At 40.7% G+C, this 23,071-nt stretch overlaps 2 protein-coding genes and 1 long non-coding RNA gene across 8 annotated transcripts in view; all 3 read left to right on the top strand.

Annotated features, from left to right (window-relative positions):
- LOC116717928 (myelin basic protein) overlaps nt 1-2,127 on the top strand; it is a 75,171-nt gene extending 73,044 nt beyond the window's left edge. For both annotated transcript variants that reach the window (XM_032559609.1, XM_032559610.1), the window contains exon 4: nt 1,684-2,127. In XM_032559609.1, coding sequence (XP_032415500.1) covers nt 1,684-1,982 — 299 coding nt within the window. In that variant the 3' untranslated portion in view covers nt 1,983-2,127. The remainder of the gene's footprint in view (nt 1-1,683) is intronic.
- On the top strand, nt 1,927-21,091 carry mbpb (myelin basic protein b). 5 transcript variants are annotated; one of them, XM_032559612.1, is made up of 7 exons: nt 1,927-2,292; nt 11,385-11,489; nt 11,659-11,685; nt 13,013-13,042; nt 14,824-14,895; nt 15,100-15,118; nt 19,691-21,091. In XM_032559612.1, exons 1-6 carry the CDS (start codon nt 2,173-2,175, stop codon nt 15,100-15,102), a joined length of 357 nt encoding a protein of 118 aa, XP_032415503.1. In that variant the 5' UTR covers nt 1,927-2,172; the 3' UTR covers nt 15,103-15,118; nt 19,691-21,091. The 5 variants fall into 5 exon arrangements, with proteins under 5 accessions (XP_032415503.1, XP_032415507.1, XP_032415502.1 ...); XM_032559616.1 differs by lacking the exon at nt 13,013-13,042; XM_032559611.1 differs by lacking the exon at nt 15,100-15,118.
- LOC116717931 (uncharacterized) lies at nt 2,299-9,907 on the top strand. Its single transcript, XR_004338844.1, has 2 exons — nt 2,299-9,346; nt 9,571-9,907. It is a non-coding gene; the product is annotated as an uncharacterized LOC116717931 (long non-coding RNA).
- Nucleotides 21,092-23,071: the final 1,980 nt, after the last annotated feature.

Genomic DNA, 23,071 nt, shown 5'->3' with positions numbered 1-23,071 from the left:
TGGAAATTTCAGGAATGACTGTTTCCTTTTTAAAGTGCTGCAGAAAACCCTAAATATGCTGGAGGAGGGGAGGAGGGGGGTTAAGTTGGGAAAGAGGGAAATAATTTCTATTTAATAAAATTTACAAATAAATACCCGGTACTGTGTGACAGTCAGTGGGCTGAATACAAATGAGAACCACATTTTGCTGCAATTACAGGTCCCAGACTTTAGCCGTGTGTCTCTATCAGGTCGTGACTCTACAGGCTGAAAGTTTTGACATTCTTCTTTATAAAGTAACTCAGGATGAGTCATATTGGATCGAGAGTCCTCTTAGGTATCGACATTGAGTGGGCTCAATGAGTAACTTATGCTTTGACCTAAAACACTAACAAACTTTTCCGCTCCGTGACCGCCCAGTGTTTTTCTTTCTCACTTTCATCCACTATTCAATATTTATAACATTCGGGTAGCATAAATGCTGCTTCATACCTTCTGATTTTAGTTGGCCGTGAGTTCTTAGGTTTTTATTTATTTTTTATTTTGCAGTGCTGCTGGACGAACCCATCGGTCCTTTTCTTGACAGAAACGTGTTTGTTTTGCGCCTGCTATGCTAGCTTTTGGAGGACAGCAGCTTGATAAATTTCACATTCAGCCAATCAGAAACATGAGCATGGCAAATACCGTTTTAATGAGTTGTGTTAACTTATATTTTACCATGACCATCTTTGGAGGACAGCTCTAGTGATAACTAAAGGACCTCAGTTTAGGTCCATCTGTTTTTAGGAGTAGCAGAGTAAAGAGGGGTGAAAACAAATGTATGTCACACTTTTGAGCTTTTTATTAGAGAAAAAACTGTCAAAACTACATATCTTTTTACTTGTGCTCTTTAATGTAATACCTTGAGCATTTCTATCACAAACCTATGTGCAAGTTTGTGGTTTTAATTTGAGCGGATGTGTTAGTGGTGGGTAGAAAACCCAAAGGTTTTTCTCATGTAAGTGTATCACTACTTCAATATACTTTTACAAGTAAAAAGCAGAAATTACTCAAGTAGGAGTAAGAAAAGGTATTTGGTAAAAAGGTTGTTCAAGTACTGAGTAAATGATCAAAACATCAACCGTTTAATATTTTAAAGTCACATCATCAGACAGAACAAAATATTTGGAAACTATGCTTTTTTAAGGACCAGATTGAAAATAATTCATAGAAATCACATAAATACAAAATAACAAAATCAGCCAAGAAACTTTTTTCATTCTAAATGAATTTCTTTCAACATAACAGTTTTGAAACTTGAACAAAACTGCAGGCGTGTGTCTGGTGAATTTTTGGTTAAAACAAATTTTACATTTTACACAAGTAAAAGTAGCGATACTTCATATTAATAATACTGAAATAAAAGCAAAAAGTACTCCTAAAAGTACATTTCTTCCCAAAAAATTACCTAAATAAACATAACCCTGGTTGTAAATATGTTGCCTAGGCAACATACTGTAGCTACATGCCTGTCCAGCTGAGAAGTTGAGCGTCTTTCCAGATTAAAAAAAAAAATCAAATATCAGCTGTTCTGGTCTCCACTGCAGCAGGAAGGGCCCGGCAATGTTAAAAAAAGTTAAATAAGGCTCCCTTTGTGCCGCTCCGGGTTTTGTTGTGTGCCATGCGGGCCCGAGCCCATAGATGACCCTTGTTGTTTCTGCGCAGGCCTGGTCGAGGCAGATGCGAAGCAGAACAATGGCTGCGTCTCGGAGAAGCCGGCGGTGACTGACTCCACGGGCGCTGAGGGCCCCCTCCAGCCCTGGAGCCCGGCCAGCACAGCTGACCCTGACGCCGCCACGCCACGCCCCCACCTGGTCCGCCTCTTCTCCCGAGATGCCCCGGGCCGCGAGGACAACACCTTCAAAGAGCGACCCTCGGAGTCGGACGAGCTGCAGACCATCCAGGAGCACAGCGGAGCGGCGTCGGAGTGCGGGTCGGAGAGCCCCGAGCAGGACTTAGAATAGGCTGACTTTTTTTTATTTTTATTTTTTATTTTACCGTTTGGTTGCTCGTTTCCCTTCTACTTTCTTTTTTCTCGTTTTTTCTTCTTCTACCCCAACACTCTTTTGAGCTTTGCTCTCTTATTATAGAGAGTGACGAAAAAAAAAAGTAGATTCGACTAATACGAATAAACCGCCAACCGCTTCTACAACCATGGCATCTGCGAGCAGCTCCGCGCAGGCCGCCTTCGGGCTGGGCCGGAGAAAGAAGAACCCCGGGCTCCTGGATCAGATAGGAAAGTTCTTTGGAGGGGACAAGAAAAGGAAGGGCAAGGTGAGGAAAGGAGGGAGGGGCCCCAACCTCTCGGGGCTGGGGGGGGCCTTCTTCTGTGTATGTTGGTTATTTTTGCTGATTTTACTCCCAGAACCACGTTTTTCTTTTCTTTTCTTTTACTTTGGATTGTGTGACGCATTCTGTAAGAATTTCTCGCGACATGCTTTTGTTGTGTTGGTTTTACTGTCGGTGAAGCAAAGTGTGGCATCATCCGGTGCTGACCGGACCCGGGACAGTGACTTTACCAGAGGTGTTTGCCTTCTTTTACGTTCCATGTAGTCGGCATGATTTTGTGTCATTTAAAGTTTTTCTTTTACATAAATGGTACTGACACTTGTAGCAATTTTTTTTGTCTTTTGTTAAGTCGTGAGGTTTTAAGGTGAAAGTAGAGTATTTGTCAAACAGCTGGGTTTCACTTCCGGTACCTCACTTGTTAATCCTAAATCTTGGGAGCGGACGCTTGTCGCTGAGACGCGACACGAGTGGATTACCGTCGGGATTATTTCACCGCTTTGCTTTGGGAGGTTTTCTGCTGATGCTGTTTATGTCTTTTTCTCAGCTAGTGCTTACGTTATGCTTGGAACAATGATCAACGAAAAAATATTTATATTGTGTTGAATGCAGATTAGTTTTTATAGCCCCTTTGTGTTTTTCTCTCTTTTTTTGTGAAATTATATTGAAAGATTATTCTATAAAGTAAGGGGGGAGAAGAGATTAACTTATTTTTCCCAGACAAGCTAATCATGGGGTTTTTGAGTCTGTGATTATTTCTTAGATGACTAGTAAAATAAAAATGCAAATAATTTTTATTTAGAGAGTTTATCAAAAAAAAAAAAAAAAAATTGAGATAAAACAGAAAAATGCTATGCTTTGCGGGCTCCTGGCACGGAGCGCCCTGCCAGTTCTGCTTCCAGACATGATGGACTGGTTGGCACAGCGACGGTCTGCGCAGACCTGCTGGCTCCGCCCCCTCTGTGGGCCGGGCGCTCAGCAGTGCCCTCTGCAGGTTACAGAAATATTCTCTCTGATCACGCGCTGTCTCCTAGGCATGGGCCAGGTTTGAGATTCTCACTGTAGGACCGCATTAAGTCAAATAGAAATATCTACTTTAAAATATGTTTTTGTCATTATTACAGTAAGAATGAAGAAAATGTTTACATTTTGAGTTTAATTCATGGATTTGAGCAAAAATAGAGCGCCAAAACCCACTAAAATTACACTTGTAGAAGTTTTCAAGGTTATGTTGCAAAATAATATACATTTTGTTTTTTAAAAAGTGAAATAAGAGTATAAGAAGTGGATATTTGCTGCTCAGCCTGCTGTCAGCTGATTTAGATATGTCCCTCGTAGCTTGTCGTTTGTAGATTCACTTTGTTCATGACTTTTTTTTAAATCTTCAAACAGTTAAACCCATTACTCCTGCAGGAGAAATGGGTGGGGCTCCTTCGTTTTCCGCCCACAGACCTTGTTTTTTGCTCCCGAAACAGCTGATTTTCTCTTAATTTCTGTAATCGTGACCAAAAAAGTAGCCTTCATTTGTTTTGTTTTTGCTGTTTTCTTGCAACCGGCGGAGCGGCAGCTTGACCGGCCCATGCCTAACTGCTTCCTCATCTGGCGAATCAGAGCGCTGCAGATAAACCAGCTTGAAAATATGCATTCCTCCTACGCCTTATGCTAGCTGTGAACCGCCCCGCTGTGTAAGAATCAGGAAATTGCTTTTTTAAGATTTTAAGAGACAGCTGTGGGTCGAGACATTCAGGGGAAAAAAGCTCATCAGTACTGCTGGTGGAAACGTTCTTACTTTTTGCCGTGCTGCTGTTTGTAACGATGAAAGTTTTTCAAATGAACCGATCCACGTCGGCGGCGCTGCGTTCACCAAGGTTTTGCCTTCGAGTTCTTAAATCTTCAGTCACTGACAGGTTCGCCCACTTCTGCTGCCTCTAGCAAACAGAATAAATAGCCACGCTGTCTTCCTGCTGCAAACATTTACTTCTCCAACAAGTTTTAATCAAGGAGACAGGTATTTTCTCTTGTCGAGCCACAAACACATCCTTAACCACACACTTTGACATCATAGGCTGCAGTATTAGTGAGGAAAGTTGTGCCAGTGTTTGTCACCAAAATGACAAATCTGCATGTTGATTTTTAGTGATATTTAATTCCTTCCAACCTCCGCATGTGGATACACGGGGTTTCTTCTCCTATCTTTTTTATGTTTTTCGCCACTTTTAGTTATTTTATTAAGAGATATTTCACTCAAGATGAGCGAAGACAGCCAGTCTCAGAACGTAAAGCGTCTGCAGGGACATCTGACGCTAAACGCCAACGAGTTCGAGATCAGTGGGGCGATTTTAAAGCTACTAAAGCAGAAAGAAAAGACTGAAAAATGACTGGATTTTTGTTTTTCTTTCGAAAAACCTGATTCACAATTTGTCAACAGGTACAGAGTGAAATCCAGGATTGATTCCTGCGTCCGTCAGGCTGTTTTTTAGCTCTCCCGCAGTTCTGTGATGCTGTAATCTAACCCCAGTGTCTTGGATGAGGGAGTTGACGACCCCTCATCATCAGTTTGTTCACCTCAGGTTAAAATGTCTCTGACCCAATCTGTGAGCTGCTTTTTTGTTTAGTTTTGTTTTTTGTAACGCTTTCTAACTCTGCTCTGGGGTCATGTAACTGTCTGTATCCGTGGCGATCGATGACCTGTTCCTGATATAATCTTGTTTTTTCTGTTTGGGTTAAACTGCTTGATTAAAATTCTTTAACAACAACCCCCGGCGCCTCTCTTTGTTTTATTTTTTGCTTTCTTTGTCACTCGCCTGGATGTGTTTTGTCTTCTCTTACCACAAAGGAACGATAAAAATCATTAACAGCTAACAACTTGCCAGAAAAAAAACCCTCTAATTTCCATTTGTTGCTGTTGTTTTTCTTTTGGTTTGGAGACAAGTTTTTTTGCCTTTCGCCATCTCTGTGGTTGAGACTTAATGAGTTTAAATATATTCTGTCCCTCGCAGCAAGAAAAAGAAGAACAAAGTGGCTGTAATGGAAAGCAGAGATACTGTTTATCTCCACTCTGATAGAGCTCGGTAATGGGCGATTGCCTCTGCTTGTTTGTGTGAGCCTAAAGACGAAATTGCCAGGAAACGAGAGAAAGCAATTGGAGCTCGTGTGCCAAAAGAAGGGCAAAAGATTCTGGGATACGATTTCCCCCAAAACGTCGGCGACCAGAAATTAAGTTTATACAGACTTCAAATCAACGTTCAGTCAGTTTCTAGATGCATGCAGTTTGCAAGTCTTTCCATATAAAAAGGCATTTGGTCACTTCAGTATTTCGTACAGATGGAGTGCACCGGGAAATTGTTGCTGCATAATGATAAAGAAAAGGCAAGAATTTCACATCTATTTTTATGCAAATTAAATGCAAACTAAAAAAATAAATAAAATGACTCATACTGCTGAATTACTGAATTATTGCCAGCCCTGCTCGGCTTTATCAGTCACACTTGAAAAGAGCAGAAGTGTCCAAGTTTCCAACAAAAGTGCTGTTATGGCTGCAGCGTGGGTTTTTTTTTTTTCAGTTTCAGCAATACGCCATATAAAAAAATTTAAATCTTTTTTTTTTGAGAGAGAGAGGAACTGTGATTTAATGTAGGGTGAATCAAAAAGAGAAAGTTCTCCATTATTTAACACATGACGTGCTGGCATGACATTCTCCCAGTATGATGCGTATGAGTATGAAATATGACTGCTTCATCTTTCTTGCATCGTTATATTAACACATTTAAGCCATGGGAATGGTATAGTGCACATTTTTTGCAGTTTCGAAACTTCAATTCTTTGGAAACAATGAGAGACGTTTTACTTGAATAACTAATCAGGGTGTAGCAAAACAAATTCAATGAATAGCATGAAAACATCCCCCCCCCCCCCCCCACCCCGATGTCTCAAAAACATTTTCTTTTTAAAGTTTCTTTTGCCTGTTCTGCAGATTTTATTAAAATGATTAAGCTGACGGATGGTACGCAGCAAAATTCTCCCACTCATTTTGGTACAATAACTTAGAACTGCATTCGTACTATTATGAGATATTGAAATATTAATTTTTCATGTCTACAAAAGTTCTATCTATCATCAGGGTTTAAAGTTTAAAGTTACTTTGCATGTAAAAGTTTGTAAGTCCAGTTCTAGTTTAACTTTATTACTGAACTTTTAAAACACAGATGTATCGGCAAAATTTGTGGATGAATCTTTTTTGTTGATTTTGTTTTTGCAGCAGATTTCTGTGTGTGTGTGTGTGGGTGGGGGTGTGTGTGCGTGTGTGTGTGTGGGTTGAACAAAAAGTCTAGCTCAACTAGAATTTATTCTTCTTTCCTCTGAAACAAAAGGCAGCTGTGATAAATGTTAAACACGGCAGAGTTAGCAGTCAGAGTAGACAAGCCGTATTATTCTTCCAGAGTAAACAGCCACAAGAAAAAAGTTAGGCTGGGAGTGAATAATTGACGTCTGAAAACAATGAAGTTTTCTGTTTGGCATTTCAGGGTAACACACAAAGCTTTGGAACGTTAGCTAAATCTTACATCCCAACCTAACCGGTATTCAGGAAGTGAAGCTAGCAGAGAGAACTGGTATGAAGCAAAATGTCATCATCTAATCTTTGGATTAAATATTTAAAACAATCATCCATAATAAAGCAGACTCCTAGTCAGGTGTAGCTGTACCTGTAGCTTCACTTCAGATGCTTGGAGATCATTAAATAAAAATAAAATTGTGGGTGTATAAAGACAGGAAGGTTAGAACTAAATGAGGGTCGAAACCCATTTCATTCCCTTCGCTTAGTATCTGAAGGGAAAAAAGTGGGAAAACATATTCCCAAGCAAAACATTTAAAAAGAGCATTTTGAGCACTATTGGTACTGCATGATATTTATAAAAACTAGTTATATACATATATATATATATATATATATATATATATATATACATATTTACTAAGAAGAAGTTTCACAGTTACATTACTAGTCATTTTAATGTCAATCTGCAAATTTCTGCCACATGTACAATGCTATGTTAGCATTGTATAGAAACACTTAACAGATTCTAAGTAGGTAACCCAGGAAATAACATTTTTCTGTTTGATCTTTTTGTAAAGAAAACATAAAAGTCTTATAATGGCAGAGTGGGTCTTCAAGTAAATTCTGCTTACGCCCAATAAAACCTTAGATCATCCGAAAAATACCCGTCAACTTGTCCGGCCTTTCAGTTTAGGTGGACGGCCATTTCCTGTTTGGTTTGTGATTAAACCTTCACCAAAGATTGTACTATTGTAAATACCACGGCGCATCTTGCTGTCACTCTCACACTCTGTTTGCTTCCATCTACATTTCTGAACGCTCTCGAGGCCAAAACAAACTGTTGTTTTTGCTTCTCAAGGCAGCACGCGGCTATTCACTTCAAAGGTACACAGCTGATTTTCAAACGAGGCGGGCGGCTTTCGGGCGGGGTTCCTCCGAGACTATTTGATGTCTTGTTTCGTTCTTCTCTCCGCTTTCTTAAAAACCACCGTTTTCTCGGAGCTCTTCCTCCCCTCGTCTCCCATTCCACATCATTTTCTGCGTGTGCGGACCTAGCCAGGCGAAGACTCGCGCAGAAGAGCACTTATGGAAAAATGGCATCTTCAAGGGATCTCTGTGGAACAGAGCTGGAGTTCGCTCGCTAACGTCAAAGGCAAAGAAATATTTGAAATAGTTCTAATAACGAGGAATGATGGTGTTTTTCCCCCCCTCTCCATCTTTCTCTTTTATATTTCCCATCCTCTTAGATCCAAATTCAAAACAGCCATAAAAGGCTGGCCGGGTTTCAGAGTGCGCGTGTCATAATGTGTATAGCAGTGATGGCGGTGAAAGTTCCCCACTTTTTTTCTACTACCTTAAACATCTTTGATGTCAGGCAGCAGTGAGGTAATGGATGGGAATCATAACCCACCCTCAACACACACACACACACACCCCCACCCCCACGCACACACACACGCACACCCACCCACACACACACACGCACACCCACACACACACACGCACACAGACTCGCTACAAATAAACTCCCGGTATCCGGGACTTCAGAGGACACTCCATTGATTTTGCTGTGCACTCACCTTCAGCTCCCACAAAACTAAATCCGGCCTCACCCTCCCCTGGTGTCCAAAAATACCCGGAGATGGAGCAGACTCGCTTTTGTCCGTGAAAATAAAGGCCCGTCCGGCTGAAACCTTGTTGGGACGAAATTATGAGAAAACCCACACGCGTGTTCCTTTATGCTCCGGTCGGAAACAGAAATACACGAGGTGACAAGACGTGAAAGGTTTCGGTATTAGAAGTATTAAGTGTTACACCTGATGTTTCTGTAAAGTTTGCATGAGTTAAAAAGTTGTTTTTTCCCCCCTCATAATATATAATTGGTCTCTTTGTTAAGTTAAACCCATCAGCGGTAAGAGAGCTGATGGGTTTAACACTGGTACCAATGAGATTCATTTTTAATAGGTTCTGGCCAAATATTGGACAGTAAGCTGGGTGGAACTCCTCTGTCATTAATCTTACTGACTTCAATGAATTAATGGAAATAAATTCTATTCAGAGCCACCGCGGCCGCCAGCTTTCAGCATTATCAGCGTATTAAAAGTAATTGTTTGTTTTACGTCCCTCGGTCGTGAACGAGACGAACGGAAAGTACACGTCAGAGTAAATTTCCACAATAACAGAGCAGCTTTCTGTGTGGTCCACCTAGTAGCCTGTAGGTTTATTTCATATTTATTTCTTTATTTATTTCAGGTTTTTTTAAAAAAAAATAAGAAAACAAGTGATCAGTAGGACAAGAGGAAACGTTCATAGAAAAATAATCAGCTTACCACTACTTTTCTGTTTGAAAACGGGTAGGAAGACGTGAACACTTATTTAATCAATTTAATGAAATAGATTACATAGCGACTCAAGAATGATTAGAAATGTGTAATTATGGGTATTCATATGCCTGTTTAATATACAATGCTAAAGAACAGGTTAAAGGTCAACCCCCACTTGGGGCGTGCCGTGGTGGCGTGGCGGTTAGCGCGACCCATATTTGGAGGCCTTGAGTCCTCGACGCGGCCGTCGCGGGTTCGACTCCCGGACCCGACGACATTTGCCGCATGTCTTCCCCCCCTCTCCTTCCCTGTTTCCTGTCAGCCCACTATCACATAAGGGACACTAGAGCCCACAAAAATACCCCCTGGAGGGGTAAAAAAAAAAAGGTCAACCCCCACTTAATCACTTGACGCAAACCTGTGACTGTGTTGATCCCTTTTACATAAAAATTGGTCAGATCATGTGTTTTGTGGGGATTTAGTTGTTTTTCATAATATTTCCCACCTTTCTTTTTAAACTAGATAGAGCGGTCTGCATCCCTTGGGCGTTTACCCAATGAAATTACATTTTCTTAATAGCCAACCGTTGCAATTTGATTTCAACTTTCATTTACTTTCACTTCCTAATGTTAAATTCACTTCTTCGTTCGCTTTCCTTCAATATCTTTTGTTTTCCACCACTTTTCTTCCCTAACACTTAAGACTGTATGGAATTGGAGGAGGAGGGGGGGGGGGGGGGGGGGGGGGGGGGGGGGGGGGAGGAATAAAAACAAAAAGACGTTGACGACTCTAATATGGAAGTGTTCAACTCCCAGAGGTTGGTCATAAATTCAGCAGCAGTATCTCTTGATCGTGAGAGACTTTCTCGCTATAACAAGATTGATGTCTCAACAAAACCCAATTAAAATGATGTCGCTTAAACGGGAAAGGTCGTAACAGTAAAACGCCAACGCCTCACTGGGACGTTTGAGTCCCGTCCAGAAGAAAGACAGAGAGAAGATTGAGTCAGAGGAAGACCCATTATGCCTTTTTAAGAATTCATAATCTGTTTGAGAAACATATTTTCATATTTTGCTGTAAGAAGGAAGATTGTCATTCCCACACTTAAACAATTCTTTACTGACCTTTCATAAAATGAATGTAAAATTCTCAGAATGAGTATTGCAGCAGGTTCTTGACATTTCCACACACACAGAGAAATGTTGTGTAAAGTGAAGGCTGAAGTTTATATTTACATTCTTGAGGAAAAATATATTGTGTCATAAATGTTTTCATTTTTAGAGCTTTGAGGAAGCAAGGGTGTAAAAGTATAATTTCAAAAAGAAAAGTAAAGCTTCAAAACATTTTTTTGTTTGAGTTTTGATGTCCAGATTCAGAGTTTCTTACAGTCCTTAAAATTGATATCAGTTTGCTGACTTAGTGAAAGTAGACGGATGGAGATCTTGATCATTACAACCTGAATCTGACTGCCTTGCGTTATAATGAGCATCAAAATGTAAATATATATGATTGCATTGCTTGATCTTGTGTTTCTTTCAATTGCGTTTAAACAGAGAAGACATTCAGGACCATTCTTAGACTGACATGACTTTCCAGATATAAAGGAGTCTCAAAGCCGTCTGAAGACGTAAAAACCAAAGAGTTCCACATTTAACAGAAGAAAACATGAAAACCTGAAGACTTTATTGTGGAAGTTCTTCATTTTTAAGTGACCTTTGCACCTGTTGGACCACCGGTTGACCTTTGCAATCAGGAAGGGAACGGATGATAGTTTAGTCCACCGCTCTGTACCTTCCTCACTTCATATCAAGCAGTTTATTAATCTTTACAATTTTCTTTCAAACCAATTCAGGGATTCCTGGTATGCAACCCTATACACACATCTGTCGTGCACTTTGTATTCAGCTACAGGACAAGCTACAAATGCAACAGAAGCAACATTCTCTTGTTGTATTTCATGTATTCTCGAGTTTTTAGGTATAAGATTTGCCCGTTGCATCTGTATCCATGTGTGCCAAATTATGTCTCTGCTCACCATGCTTGCTTTGAGTTGTTGCCGTGGTCATTGGCAAACAAATGACGCGTGTGGGTTGCCTGGCACACGCGGGCGCTCCGGAATCGGAATCGGCGCCTGTGCCTTTAGCACAGCCAACATGTCACCCCAGACGTGTTCAAGGCCGCTCCTCTGCTTTTCTCCGCAGGGTTCTTTCCGAGGTGCTCTCTCTCCAGCCCCTCAGAAAGCGTCTGCCACCTCGCCACGCAAACGCGGAGCCGAGAACGCCGTGGTCCACTTCTTCCGCACGATCGTGAGTAGCGAGCTAAACCTCTGAGCAACCCTCAGAGACTCTCGGGTTCAGAGAGCCCCAGCACAGTTACCCGACCACGCTTTGCCTCTGCTGGTTGTCTTTGTCTTCTTTGCCTCCCACCAACTCAAAACCTTCTTTTCTTTACTGTCTGCTCTTAACTATTCCTCAGGTGTCCCCTGCCCCTCCTAAATCTAGGGTGAGTCTGCTTTACTTTTTATTACGCTACAAGTAATCACATAGAAATAAAAAAAAAAACAAAGTCTGGTATTTTCCTGATAGGTAAGTTATACAGTGCTTTGCAAAAGTATTGATGTTCCCACATTACGACCACACAGCTCAAGGTATTTTAGACGGACCAGTACAAGAAAAATGACGAGGCTTTCACATCTCTTCCACAAATAAAAAACGGATAACCACAGCGTCCATTTGCATTCAAGACCTGCTAGACCCGACTTATGTCAAGCAGTAAAAACCCGTCTGCTGTCAGATTGGACAGGGACCATCTGGGAACAGAAAATATCAAATCTGGCCACAGATTTACGTCTGAACATTGACTGAGGCCATAATGGGACATAATTCTAAAATGGTTCAGGGTTATTACCCTCATGGGAGGCGAGGTTTTCTTATGGTTCTGCCGTGTATTCAGCTCTCTCTATTGAGCCACATGTCTCTACAGCTCCTCCAGAGTATCCACAGGCCTCTTGTCTAGTTCTGGGTTGTAAAATGCCCAGTTACATTTTGGTGGTCGGCCATGTTTGGGTGGTGCCATACCTATTCTTTATTAGGATGTTTGATTAAACATCAAACTTATAATAGGTTGCTGGCTCTCTCTCTCTCTCAGGCTGTGACTGCCACCATGTAAAACCTCCCAGATGTCTTCATATGGCTATTTGTTGTGGAACAAACTTCTAAAACTTTCACAGTTTGACTGGATTTACCTCCAGTTGGTTGTACTGGATTTGACTGGGAGGTGTAGGAACAAAAGAAGGCTTGACCCCCATTCACTTGCATGACTTTGTGTTGGCCTTTTACAAAAATGCATTTGAAGTTTTTGATTGTAATGTGAAAAAAGTGGAGGGAAGGTTTTACGATGGCACTGACTGCACATCATTTTATTTTATTTTTTTTAATGGTTCAATCTAAAGTTTTGACCTTGAATTCTGCCTTTTTTTCATCAGGGAGGAACAGAGACAAAACATTTAGAGTTTATGTCAGCATCCATCACATATTTGTAATCAAAATCAGTTTAAAAGACCTTGCGAAAAAATGTTATTATTATTATTATTACATAACCATCCATACCAACCCTTCCAAATGTGATCTGATGCACCACGTGTCGATGTGAACACCTGCATTGTTTTTTTTCTCCTGCTCCTCCATGTCCCACCTGAACTCTCCCCTCTGCCTCCCTTCCTTCCTCAACCACTCAACTCCTCTCCTCTCCATCCCACCTTTGCACCAAAACACACTGTTTCTGTATTTTCCCTTCCTCCCTTCTGCCTCTTCTTTCTCCGCACTCCCAGTGGAGGGGACTAGCTGCCAAGATGGGCCTGGTAGGTGGTTTGAAAATGGCCGAAAGATCAGACAGAATTTTTTTTTTTGCCTTTAAATAAAAGACTCATTCCTTCAACATCAAATCACCTCATCTCCTTAATTAACCGTTCGAGCACGACGCCAGCGTCTGCTCTTACATTTTCCTTCCATTCCCCACTAAGTCTTCCTAATCTTCCCATGCATCACAGATAAAAACCTTAATCCCAGACTTTGGTGAAACTATATCACTGTCATCCTGCGACTGGTGCAGTCTCACGTTTCCACATTACGACTCTGATGTTAATACCAGCGTTACTCGCTTCTTCATGGTACTTATGTCATTCTAAAGGTTCCTCTGTTGTGGCCTCCACCTGCAGCATCACGTCTTTTAACACCGTTGTGATTGTGAATGTGGCCCCAGGCTGATAGCTACGAAGAACGGAGACGTTGCTAAGGGACTGTCCAAAACTTATTGGCACTCGTTACCTGGTTATTTTACGTCCTAATAATAGTATCAATACATAAATATATTAAGGGATTTAAATTTTTTATGTAAACTTACATTTTGCTTGCACTGCCTCATCGAACATTTTTTGGACAGTTTCGCTCGTCTGGCGCAGAATTACTCAGAAATCGGCAACAATCATTATTTTTTGCCTACTGGAAGGTTATGTTTGCCATCTTTAGAGGAAAATTTTTCTTTATTTGTCACATTTGAATTGGTTTTAACCCTCTGTTACCCCTGTGTCATTGAAAGGGAAAATCAATGAATCAGCTAAAAAACTGATCCTCTTATAAATATCTTTATTTTTCAAAAGAATGGCTGTATCGCAAGAACAAGATCCGATATGTTGAAAGAAAACATGCCTCCACTTTGTCCTTCCACTAAACTTTCCATTATTATAGTTGGATATGGCTCTCTATGAACCATTTGCTTCTTTGTGGCTTACCCTCCTTGTGTCGGGTTTCACTGGCTATTTGCTGGAAAACTCAAGTTTGGTTTATTAACAACATTTCTGGATTAATATATATAAATATATATTGATCTTACATGATATTAAAATTTTCCAAGAGACCAAATTTGGGGGTTTTCATTAGACATAATCCATAAACCTTTTGACTAAGTCACTCCAGGTGCAATTATTCCACGAGTTTGACTTTTTGATTCGAATTAATGAAATAAGTGAGATTTTTGACCATAATCAGATTTCTGAAGATGCACTCATGCTCTCATTGACAATGAAAAGTGATTCCTTGAGCGCACAGATGGCTTTGCATAAATTAGGACACCTAAAAAATAAATAGATAAAAAAAAATGGAATTACAGAAAGTTGAATTTAGTGAGAACGGGTTCTGATAGCCATGGTCATCTTTCCTGGACACAAAAGTTGTCAGTTAATTACGTCACCCTGAGTCTTTTACACTTTGTTGCTCCTTTGCAGCCTCCAGACTCATGCATAATTCAAACACCAGAAATGTTAAAAGGGGGTTGCGGTGCAATCATTCCGTAAAGTTGGGGCGCAGTTGGATTTCACCCTAATCAATAACCGGAGTGGCTGGAGAACACACGAATCCGTCACTCTTCAGAATATTCTAGTGAAGGATCAGTCGTTTCCGCCTTCTAGCTGCTTCCTGATTAATACGGAAACTCTGGGTTGAATTATGAATCAATCCACGGCTCTCTTAAAAAAAAAAAAAAGGTCAGCCACACCTCAGTCCCTTAACAATGTGTGAAATACTATGTTTTTTATTATTATTATTATTTAACACACTTGAATTCCTGTTCTTTTCCACCTGCCAGGGCCAACAGAAGTCAAGCAAGAAGGCCAGCGCTGGGGACGGCAAAGGCACCCTGACTAGGATCTTCAAAATGGTAAGAAGAAGAAGAAGAGAAATCTTTTTGTTACTTTCTCCTGTTTTTTTTTTTTGTTTGTTTGATTTTGTACTGCTTAGTATATAAAAGTTATGATGTCCTTTCACTGCTTTTCTTTTCCTAATTATGAAAGCGTCAAGAGTACATATTTCTCCCCTAATGATGCTCCTGCCTCTGTCTTTCCATTTTCGTTTTCTGCCTCAGTGATGATATCAGCAGCAAAGTGAGTAAATACCGTGTGATGGAGGGGCTCCTCGCGCTTAACTCGCTGCGCATTTGTTCAGCATTGATTCGCTTGGAAAACATCATAATGTCATCGCCACAGCAACCAGAAGCATAATAATGAGAGGCTTTTAGACACGCGATTGATCGCTGGGCATCTTTCAAGCTTTATGGCGTCACTGATATAATCGCGCTGAACGATGCGAGTTTCCAGTTCTGGTGAGGAGGATCCAGGCTGGCTGCAGCTAACAAACACACTGCTGCTTCACTGCGAAGGTGCAGCTTATGCATTGTTGATGTGTGTGCATAATCTAGTACTGATATGCACGGGTACTCATTGGTTGTTTTTTTTTTTACAATAGCTGCCAGGATGCTCGACGTATTTTATCGTTTCACTTTTCTTGCATGTAAGTTTTGGCTTTTGGTTAGCAAAAACACAAAGGGGAAAGTTTTGAAAACGAACCTTTTGGACATTTGTGTCCAGTTTTTGTCTTCCAAGTCTTGAGTGGAGTATTTTTAGAAGCACCAGAAACAATTTCAAACAATAATGTGCGTGGAAAAAACTGTGTGAAAGAGTAGTGTCAGTGAAAATATGAACCTGAAATGTGAGCCGTTAGCGTGGCTAGCATTTCAAACATTGTGTGATTGAAATGGCTAACATTTCTTCGTTATGGAAAGAAAGGTAACCACTTTCATAATTTAATTTGAGCTCCACTGGAAAAAGAAAACTAAAACAATTATTCTATTTTTTTGCAATAAAAATAAAATTTAGGTCACTCTACTTCTGAAAGCACTTGCTGTATTGAGATACGTTGTAATGAAAAGCAGGTTTGGGCACAACAAAAGTCTACTTTACTATGGTTAGAAAGCAGAAAGCTGAGTTAAAAATAAATATTTTGCATTTATCTACCATTTTTGAGAAAAGATTTTCATTTGTGAGACACAGTTTGGTCCGAATTATTCTAAACTTGTGAGACAAATTTATTTCATGCAGGCACTGCATAAACGTTTTGGTCAATTCAGTCTATGGCCTCTAATCCAGTCGGTTGTCAAGGCAATGGCAAATATATTCAAATCTGTTAATAAGTATCGACATGGCTAACTAAGCACACAAAACAAAATAAATACAAACTTTGCTTTTATCCACTGAAAACTTTGATCTGATGCTCAACGATTTCCGTTAACACAAAGCATCTAAAAGCTTAAAAGGTACTTTATCAAAAAAAAACAACAAACAAACAAAAAAGCCATTTGCTGTTGATTGCTCTATATCAACACAAGAGTGTAAAGCTAGCTGGCAACGGTTAGCTTAACATAAAGGTTTGGGTAGATCCTGGACAAGTCAGCCAATAATCACAGCCAAACGATGAAATATGTTTATTTGTCAAATAGAGAGACGAGGTTTTTGTAACGTGCCTTTACGTTTTACATTTCACCAGAGTAAAAAGCGGACAGGTCCAAAAGGTGGACGATTTAAAGTCTGGAATGACGCACTGATGCAAACCGGGAAAGCGTACGCTTGAGCTCCGGAGTCTTCCAACATTCAAACAATTTCTCATATCATTACCATTTGCGTCATTCTGTCGAGTTCATGAGCGCCTGTTTCTCTACGCCTTATAAGCTCCTTATAAGCTTTAAAGCCCCGCCGACTCCGTCGGTATAGCAAATCATCGGCGGATGGAGAAATCCAAATTTCCCAAAGGCTCCATCTTTATAGCAGAGGCTAAACTCTGAGCATCTGAGCCGAAACGTATGAAATCAATCTGGAAGATGAAAGATGACTGGGTTTTTTTTTTGTCTTCTAAATCTCTCCAGTTCGGCTAATTGGTGTGGACTCCGAGGCGTTTGAGTCATTTATTCCTTTTCTGCCACATAATGCTAAACATAAATCAGAATGCAGCCCACTCCAGTCCTGACTTTTGCTTCACGCTCAATTGCTATTCATTGAAGCTTTTTGGCGGCAGGTTTAACTCCAAAGCGCTGTAGCTTTTCAATTTCCTTTCCCCCCCTTCAGGACAGATAATGGAGTCCAGATGAAATGACTGAAATGAAAGCTGCGTCTTCAGCCTTCGGTCCAGTGCGAGAAGTTAGCGAGCGTCCCACGATGTGGGTCGAGTTCTTAAGAAATCAGTGAAGATTTGTCTCATTTGTGTAATCTTTCTGCCTTGCATCTTGCTGTTGCTTTCGAGTCTTTGTGAGAGCGTGGGAAACAACAAAGCCTGGAGGGAATGAGGAAAAAAAACGAAATGAAAAAAATTCAACTTTGAAGGACACCAACAGGGAAGCAGAGAAGTTTTCATTGACTGAAAACGATCGACAAACAGAATTTTTATAAAACAACACGCATTGGTCCAGTTCAAGCATACGCTATCACTCTTTCTGTTAGTTTTCTCCTCATCGGTTTATAGCAATTGAATTAATAATCTTTTCATGAACGTTGACATCACTTTTCAGTCTTCAGAAAATTCCCTGGGTCTTCCTCATAATTAGGAAAAACTTTTTAGCAATTTTAAATAGGAAAAAAAAACAGCTTCAATATAACAGTGCCTCTGTTTTAATTCAGTTTTTTTAATTAAAAGATAATAAGCGATAACTTTGTTCATCTTTTAGCTTTTGTGTTTTCAGTACAGCACTCTAGTCTACTTTTTCCTATTCATTTAAGAGCGCACACCTTTAAACCTTTCCTATGTAACGAAGTACCGAAAGCTGAATTCGAGCTTTATTGTCTAATTCCAGATAATGTTACTAAACCAAAATGTCTCATCCATACGCAAACGGCTCCAGAAGTCTTTCTCGCAGTCTAAACAGCTCCGCTAATCCAATTAATAAATTCATTCTGTCTCTTTGTTTTTGGAATATAATCACGACAGATAATAACCTCTCTCTGCGGACATCTGGCCTGACAAAAGGGGTTTGATTTGTGGCCCCAAATAATGCAGACGCGCTCATTTTGGACCGCTCGCCTTCGACGGGGGGCTTTTGTTTTGCCGTCCACAGAAGGATGGAGTCAAATATTGAAATGTAACTGGCAGTGGTTTCTGCATCAGCTCGAGTAATAGTTGCTGCATTGTTTTCCTTGAACGGCAAGCAGTTTTTTTTTTAGGTTTTCATTGAATACTGAATAATATATATACAAAAAAGTTTCAGTATGATTAACCTCGAGTCATATGCAGCAGCTATTCCAACGCAGCAGCTTAATCGTGAAACACGATGCAAGATCCTCCTCAGCTCCAGCGTTTTATTCCCTCGGGGGAGTTTAAATCTAAAACTTTTTGGCTGAGTAATGGAACAGTTATCCTTGAATCCTTTAAATTATTTTAAAAAAATTTTTTATTGAGCATGCAGCGTTGCCGTGACTCTTGGCTACGTCTTACTTAAAAAGAGAAACTTTATCTCGAGGCTTTGAGAAGTAAAGCTCTGATATGTATCACGCTCTCTGGGAGATCTTTAGCAGATTAAAAGTCAATCAAACAAACTGCAGTCCGTGGTTTAGATACTACGCCTTTTTATCTTTCCCAGTTGCACAATATATAGATTTTTTTTTTTCTTTTAAAAAGTAGTCTACATGGTTGAAAGTTTCTGAAAACTGAAAAAAAGTCCCTGTTCCTGTTTTTAAGCTGGAAACAAAGCTATTTGCATACACCCTCTGACATTCAATCAGAAGAAAACAACTTCTTAATTTAGATGAATTGAGATAATTAAAATTATTCCCATTTCCTACATGACAGAAAAATAACGGATTAAAAAGTGGTTTAGAGGGGGGGGGGACCTGAAACGAGCAGAACGAGGGGCTGGTGCACTTCCCAAAATAGATTGCATCAGGAGGAAGCAATATTATGCAGAACACTTTTGGATTGGGCACAACTGAGGCTTCCAGATGTGCAACGACTCAAAGCATGCCGCCCTATTTGTTACAAAGTGGCTAAAGGACAACAAAGCCGATGTGTAAGTGCAAAAAATCAAAAAAAAAATAAAATAAAATAAAAACTTACAGCAAACTAATGCAAGAAGCTGGAAGGAGGAAATCAAAAAACATTTGACTCAGAAAAAAGAAAAGAAAAATAATTGGGTAATCCTGTCCTGGAACAACAACAAACCTGCTCGATTTAATGTCAGTCAGTAAAGCTACGGTTTAACACGCAGCATATGTAAATATCTGGTTTCTGCTCCGGCCGCGCTGGGATCCCATAATCTCATTTAGGTGGAGAGCAGATAACCGCCGAAAAGACGAGAGCAACTCAACGACATCTGAGCACGGCTCTCAGGCTTGATGAGCGAACTGATGAACCGGAGAGAAACGCGTTCTTCGGGAAGCAATTATAGACTCAGCTTCTTTTTTTTTTTGGTTGTTTTTTCTTCTTCTTTTGTTGAGGGGAATGACTCTAAACAACAATCCCCATCAGCAGGAATCATTTGCTCGCAATAATAATCACCTGCATTTCCTTTCACATGCCATGGCAGACCTTTCTAGAAACTGACCACAGAGCTGGACAAGATGGAGCAGACCACTAACATCAGATTGGAGGTCTTCTCCTGCTCATGTGTACTGACCTCTGTGTTGTTTGTTTCACAGGGTAGCAGGAGTGCCTCCCCAGCCAAACGCTGAAGTCCCCTCCCGCCCCCGGAAAAAAAAAAAAACGCCTTCCAACACCAAGAGGGTCGATGTTTGAGAGCACATCATGGGGGGGTGCAAACCAAAAAAAGGAAAAACGGAGAAAGTCTCGTCATCCCCTCAAACTGAGCTGCCTTTTTTTAACACCCTAATGTTTGCTATTACCCCTCTTTTCCCTCCCGCCCCCCAAAAACAAACGCTCATTCGGCTGATCAGACAGCAACACAATCTCTTCTTCGCCCTCCTCGTCCTCCCAACCGCCAAGCGTCGTGCAAAGTGTGAAATATCTGAGATCCTGAAGCCGCTCAACGTGTGACCAGCCTGAATGATCTTCTTTCTTCCTGTGTGTACGGGTTACGTTTTTTTTTTTTTTCCAGTCTCGTCTTTGTTGGGTTTCTAACAGAACGGTGGCCTAGACCCCCGAAGCGGTCCCGGGATCAGCTGAGGGTCACGCAGGCCGGTGCAAGTACCGCTGACTTGACCGTTAATGCCGCTTGTTGATTGGTTGATTAGTACCAGGTCGCTTCTGGATTGGAAGTAATAATAATAATAATAATAATAATTTTTTTTTTCTTCTTAAAAAAAAGGAGTCGTTTTCTGTCTCGTCTTTCTGTCCGCGTCATTACCTCGAACATTTCCTCTAAGCATCGCGTTGTCAACAGTTTAATAACTTTTATTATTATTATCCTTATTTTACTAGCGTCGTCTTTTCACGTGCTTCCTTCCCTCACCCCCTCGCGTGAAGCGTCCTGTTATGAATGTAATGTTTTTAACTTTTAAGCTAGCTGGTAGTTTTGCGCGGGGAAAAAAAGAAACTGAGACGTATATTTCCTCTTTAGTTCACTAACATTTGACGTTTTCCTCCCACGTCTGTAACCGCGTCACTTGATAGTGAAGTTTGAACGCTAATGTCGGAGACGTGCTCAATGCTTCCGTGTCGTCTGCTGCTGGCCGTGTTTCTGTCGCACACTTAGAGCTAAATTCAGTTCCCGAAATGTGCCTTTTCCTCCCGACTGCCCCCCCAAAAAAACAACAATTAGCTGTGTTTCCTTTTGGTGAGTGAATAAAGAAAGAGAGCAACACACAGTTTTCACAAAGGTGCTCTGTGATTAACTCTGTAATGACACAATATAAAGTGTTTTCCTTACGAATGTGTCGAGTTTTGTGTTAAAAAACAAAGACCAATGATTTTTTTTAAAAAAATGCTCCATCTCTGTTGTTTTTTTTTCCTTTTCTTTTGCTGAATGGATCCCATGAATGAATGTAAACAACTCCCCTTATTACTGTACGTGTAATAAAAACATGACTGGCCTGTTAACTGAACATAAAAATAAAAAATTAAAAACGCATAAACCAACCCCACCATCTGTATTTTCAGAGTTTTTCTTTTTTTTCTTTCTCCCAAAAATGACTGGCAGAAAAGGCCAGAGCTTTGAAATAAAGACGAGAAGCGGAAATAGCGAGCGACAGGAAGTGACGTTACTGGGTCGGGTCAAAGGTACGACATATTTCCTTTCGTGGAGCCAGAGTGCGTGACTCGCGCGGTAATTATTTATGCCGAGCTTCCTCAGCTGCAGCGGATGGAGAGGAGCGCTCGCTATTCTGGCTAAAGAATAATCAGAGGACATGCATTTTCATGTCTTGTACAAAGGCTCCCAGTGGAAGCGGCAGCCGAAACTGAAGTCCCTTTCATTTCAGATCTGCTGTCAAAAACATCAACCACTCCAGTTCAAATGAATCACAGAATACGTCTCGACGAGAGTTTAGTTTTCTCGGCTCTAGACGATTCAGTCTAAATCATCTTAAGTATTACACAGAGGTCCAAAAAAGGAGTTTTTATCTTGGTTTCATAAATAAACGCCTTAATATTCAACCACATTGAAATAGCTTAAAACCACAAATGCGTTTTGATGGGATTTTATGTAATACTGAAGTGACAGAATTAAAATGAATAAAAATAATAATAAAAGATTTGAAAAGTGTCTTGCCTTCAGTCCCCCACATATGAACCAGTTCCCTTTGGACGATGTCAACTTGCTGGTTAAATAGAACCAAATAGTTTCCTGGATGCCAAGAAGAGCTGCAGACAGAGCCAGAGATGAAGCCGTAGAGAAGCAAGCTTTAAAATGGTCAAAGAGCAATGGTCAGTCCATGATCTGAAAGTGGAAACGGTGTTGCACCTCAAACCAAGCCGCACATTTCAGTCCACCGACAGGGTCGGGTAGGAAGAGCATTAATCAGAGACGCAGTCAGGAGATCCATTGTACCTCTGGAGCTGCGAAGATCCATCGCTCCTCCAGAGGAAAAAATATCTATTATTAATTGAGCACTTTGTCAATTAGAGCTTTACGAAGAAAGATGAAACAGACAAAATGTCTGATTCACAAAAGCCAAATGTGGATTTAGTTAGTGGACTGTGCCCACATTTAAAGGAAGTGGCCAAGTTAATGCAAATAGTACGCCATCTTCCAAGAACAGCGCTCTTCGCGGCGCATAGTTAGCAAGTGAATTTCTCTCTCCGGATTCGTAGAAGCAATCATGACTCGTGAGAAAGGATGAAGAAAGAGGAGCTCCAAACTGCACCTTTGACCTTGAACAAGAGAGAAAAGTCATGTCACCACGAATGTAATTAGTCCTCTTTTCCAGTGAGAAATGTCGGGACGGTTTTATAGATCAAAGATCGGTTGAATTCACCAAAAAGGGGTGTGCAAAATCCTGAATGTTTGCATCGGAATATAAAACCGTACAGGTTCAACGGACGCCGCGTCACATCCGTAGACAGAGGAACGCAACTTAACTCTAAGACTTCACCTTAAGGCACAAGGCAGCGACCAGGTTTCCGACACTGCCTGCAGGTAAAGAAGCTCCAACAGACGCAACCCTATAAGGACCGATAACCAGTGCTCAGGTATAAAAACAAGATTGACATATATTCAGAATTCAATTGAATATTTAGACCTGATCATATTGGAGCGACATATAATAAGCTTCCTTTATAGTTTTTCTGACACAAGTTGGGACTGTGGCTGACTCACTTCATAATGTTATTATCTCTATCCCGTAACTCCAAGACCTAAATCTGTCAGGAGTACGGACGATACGGGGTTCAACTGTAATTCCTTGCTGAAAAGTAAGATGTTCGTACAGTTTTGAAGAGAGACTTGGTACCTTTGTCCACAGAGACCTGGAGCTTGCTGTGAGAAGACGTCTCTTTCCCTCCTCTCTTTCTCCACAGCTTCCTTTCCCAACAGGGATTGATGTGGAGGCACAGCAGACGGATCGATGGATGAAGGGGCAGAGACTGCTTCCTTGTTGTTGAAAGTGCGAGAGCAAACTTTCCAA

The sequence above is a fragment of the Xiphophorus hellerii genome, chromosome 3 (genome assembly GCF_003331165.1).
Source record: "Xiphophorus hellerii strain 12219 chromosome 3, Xiphophorus_hellerii-4.1, whole genome shotgun sequence".
In the NCBI taxonomy this organism is placed as follows: Eukaryota; Metazoa; Chordata; class Actinopteri; order Cyprinodontiformes; family Poeciliidae; genus Xiphophorus; species Xiphophorus hellerii.
This window is presented reverse-complemented; position numbering and strand designations above follow the sequence as displayed.

Bases quoted from the DNA above. Each gene is read 5' to 3' on its own strand.
- mbpb (XM_032559611.1), top strand. From the start codon at position 2,173: ATGGCATCTGCGAGCAGCTCCGCGCAGGCCGCCTTCGGGCTGGGCCGG. The intron at 11,686-13,012 runs GTGAGTCTGCTT...CCGCACTCCCAG, and splicing joins CTGCCCCTCCTAAATCTAGG to TGGAGGGGACTAGCTGCCAA. The intron at 13,043-14,823 runs GTAGGTGGTTTG...TCCACCTGCCAG, and splicing joins TAGCTGCCAAGATGGGCCTG to GGCCAACAGAAGTCAAGCAA.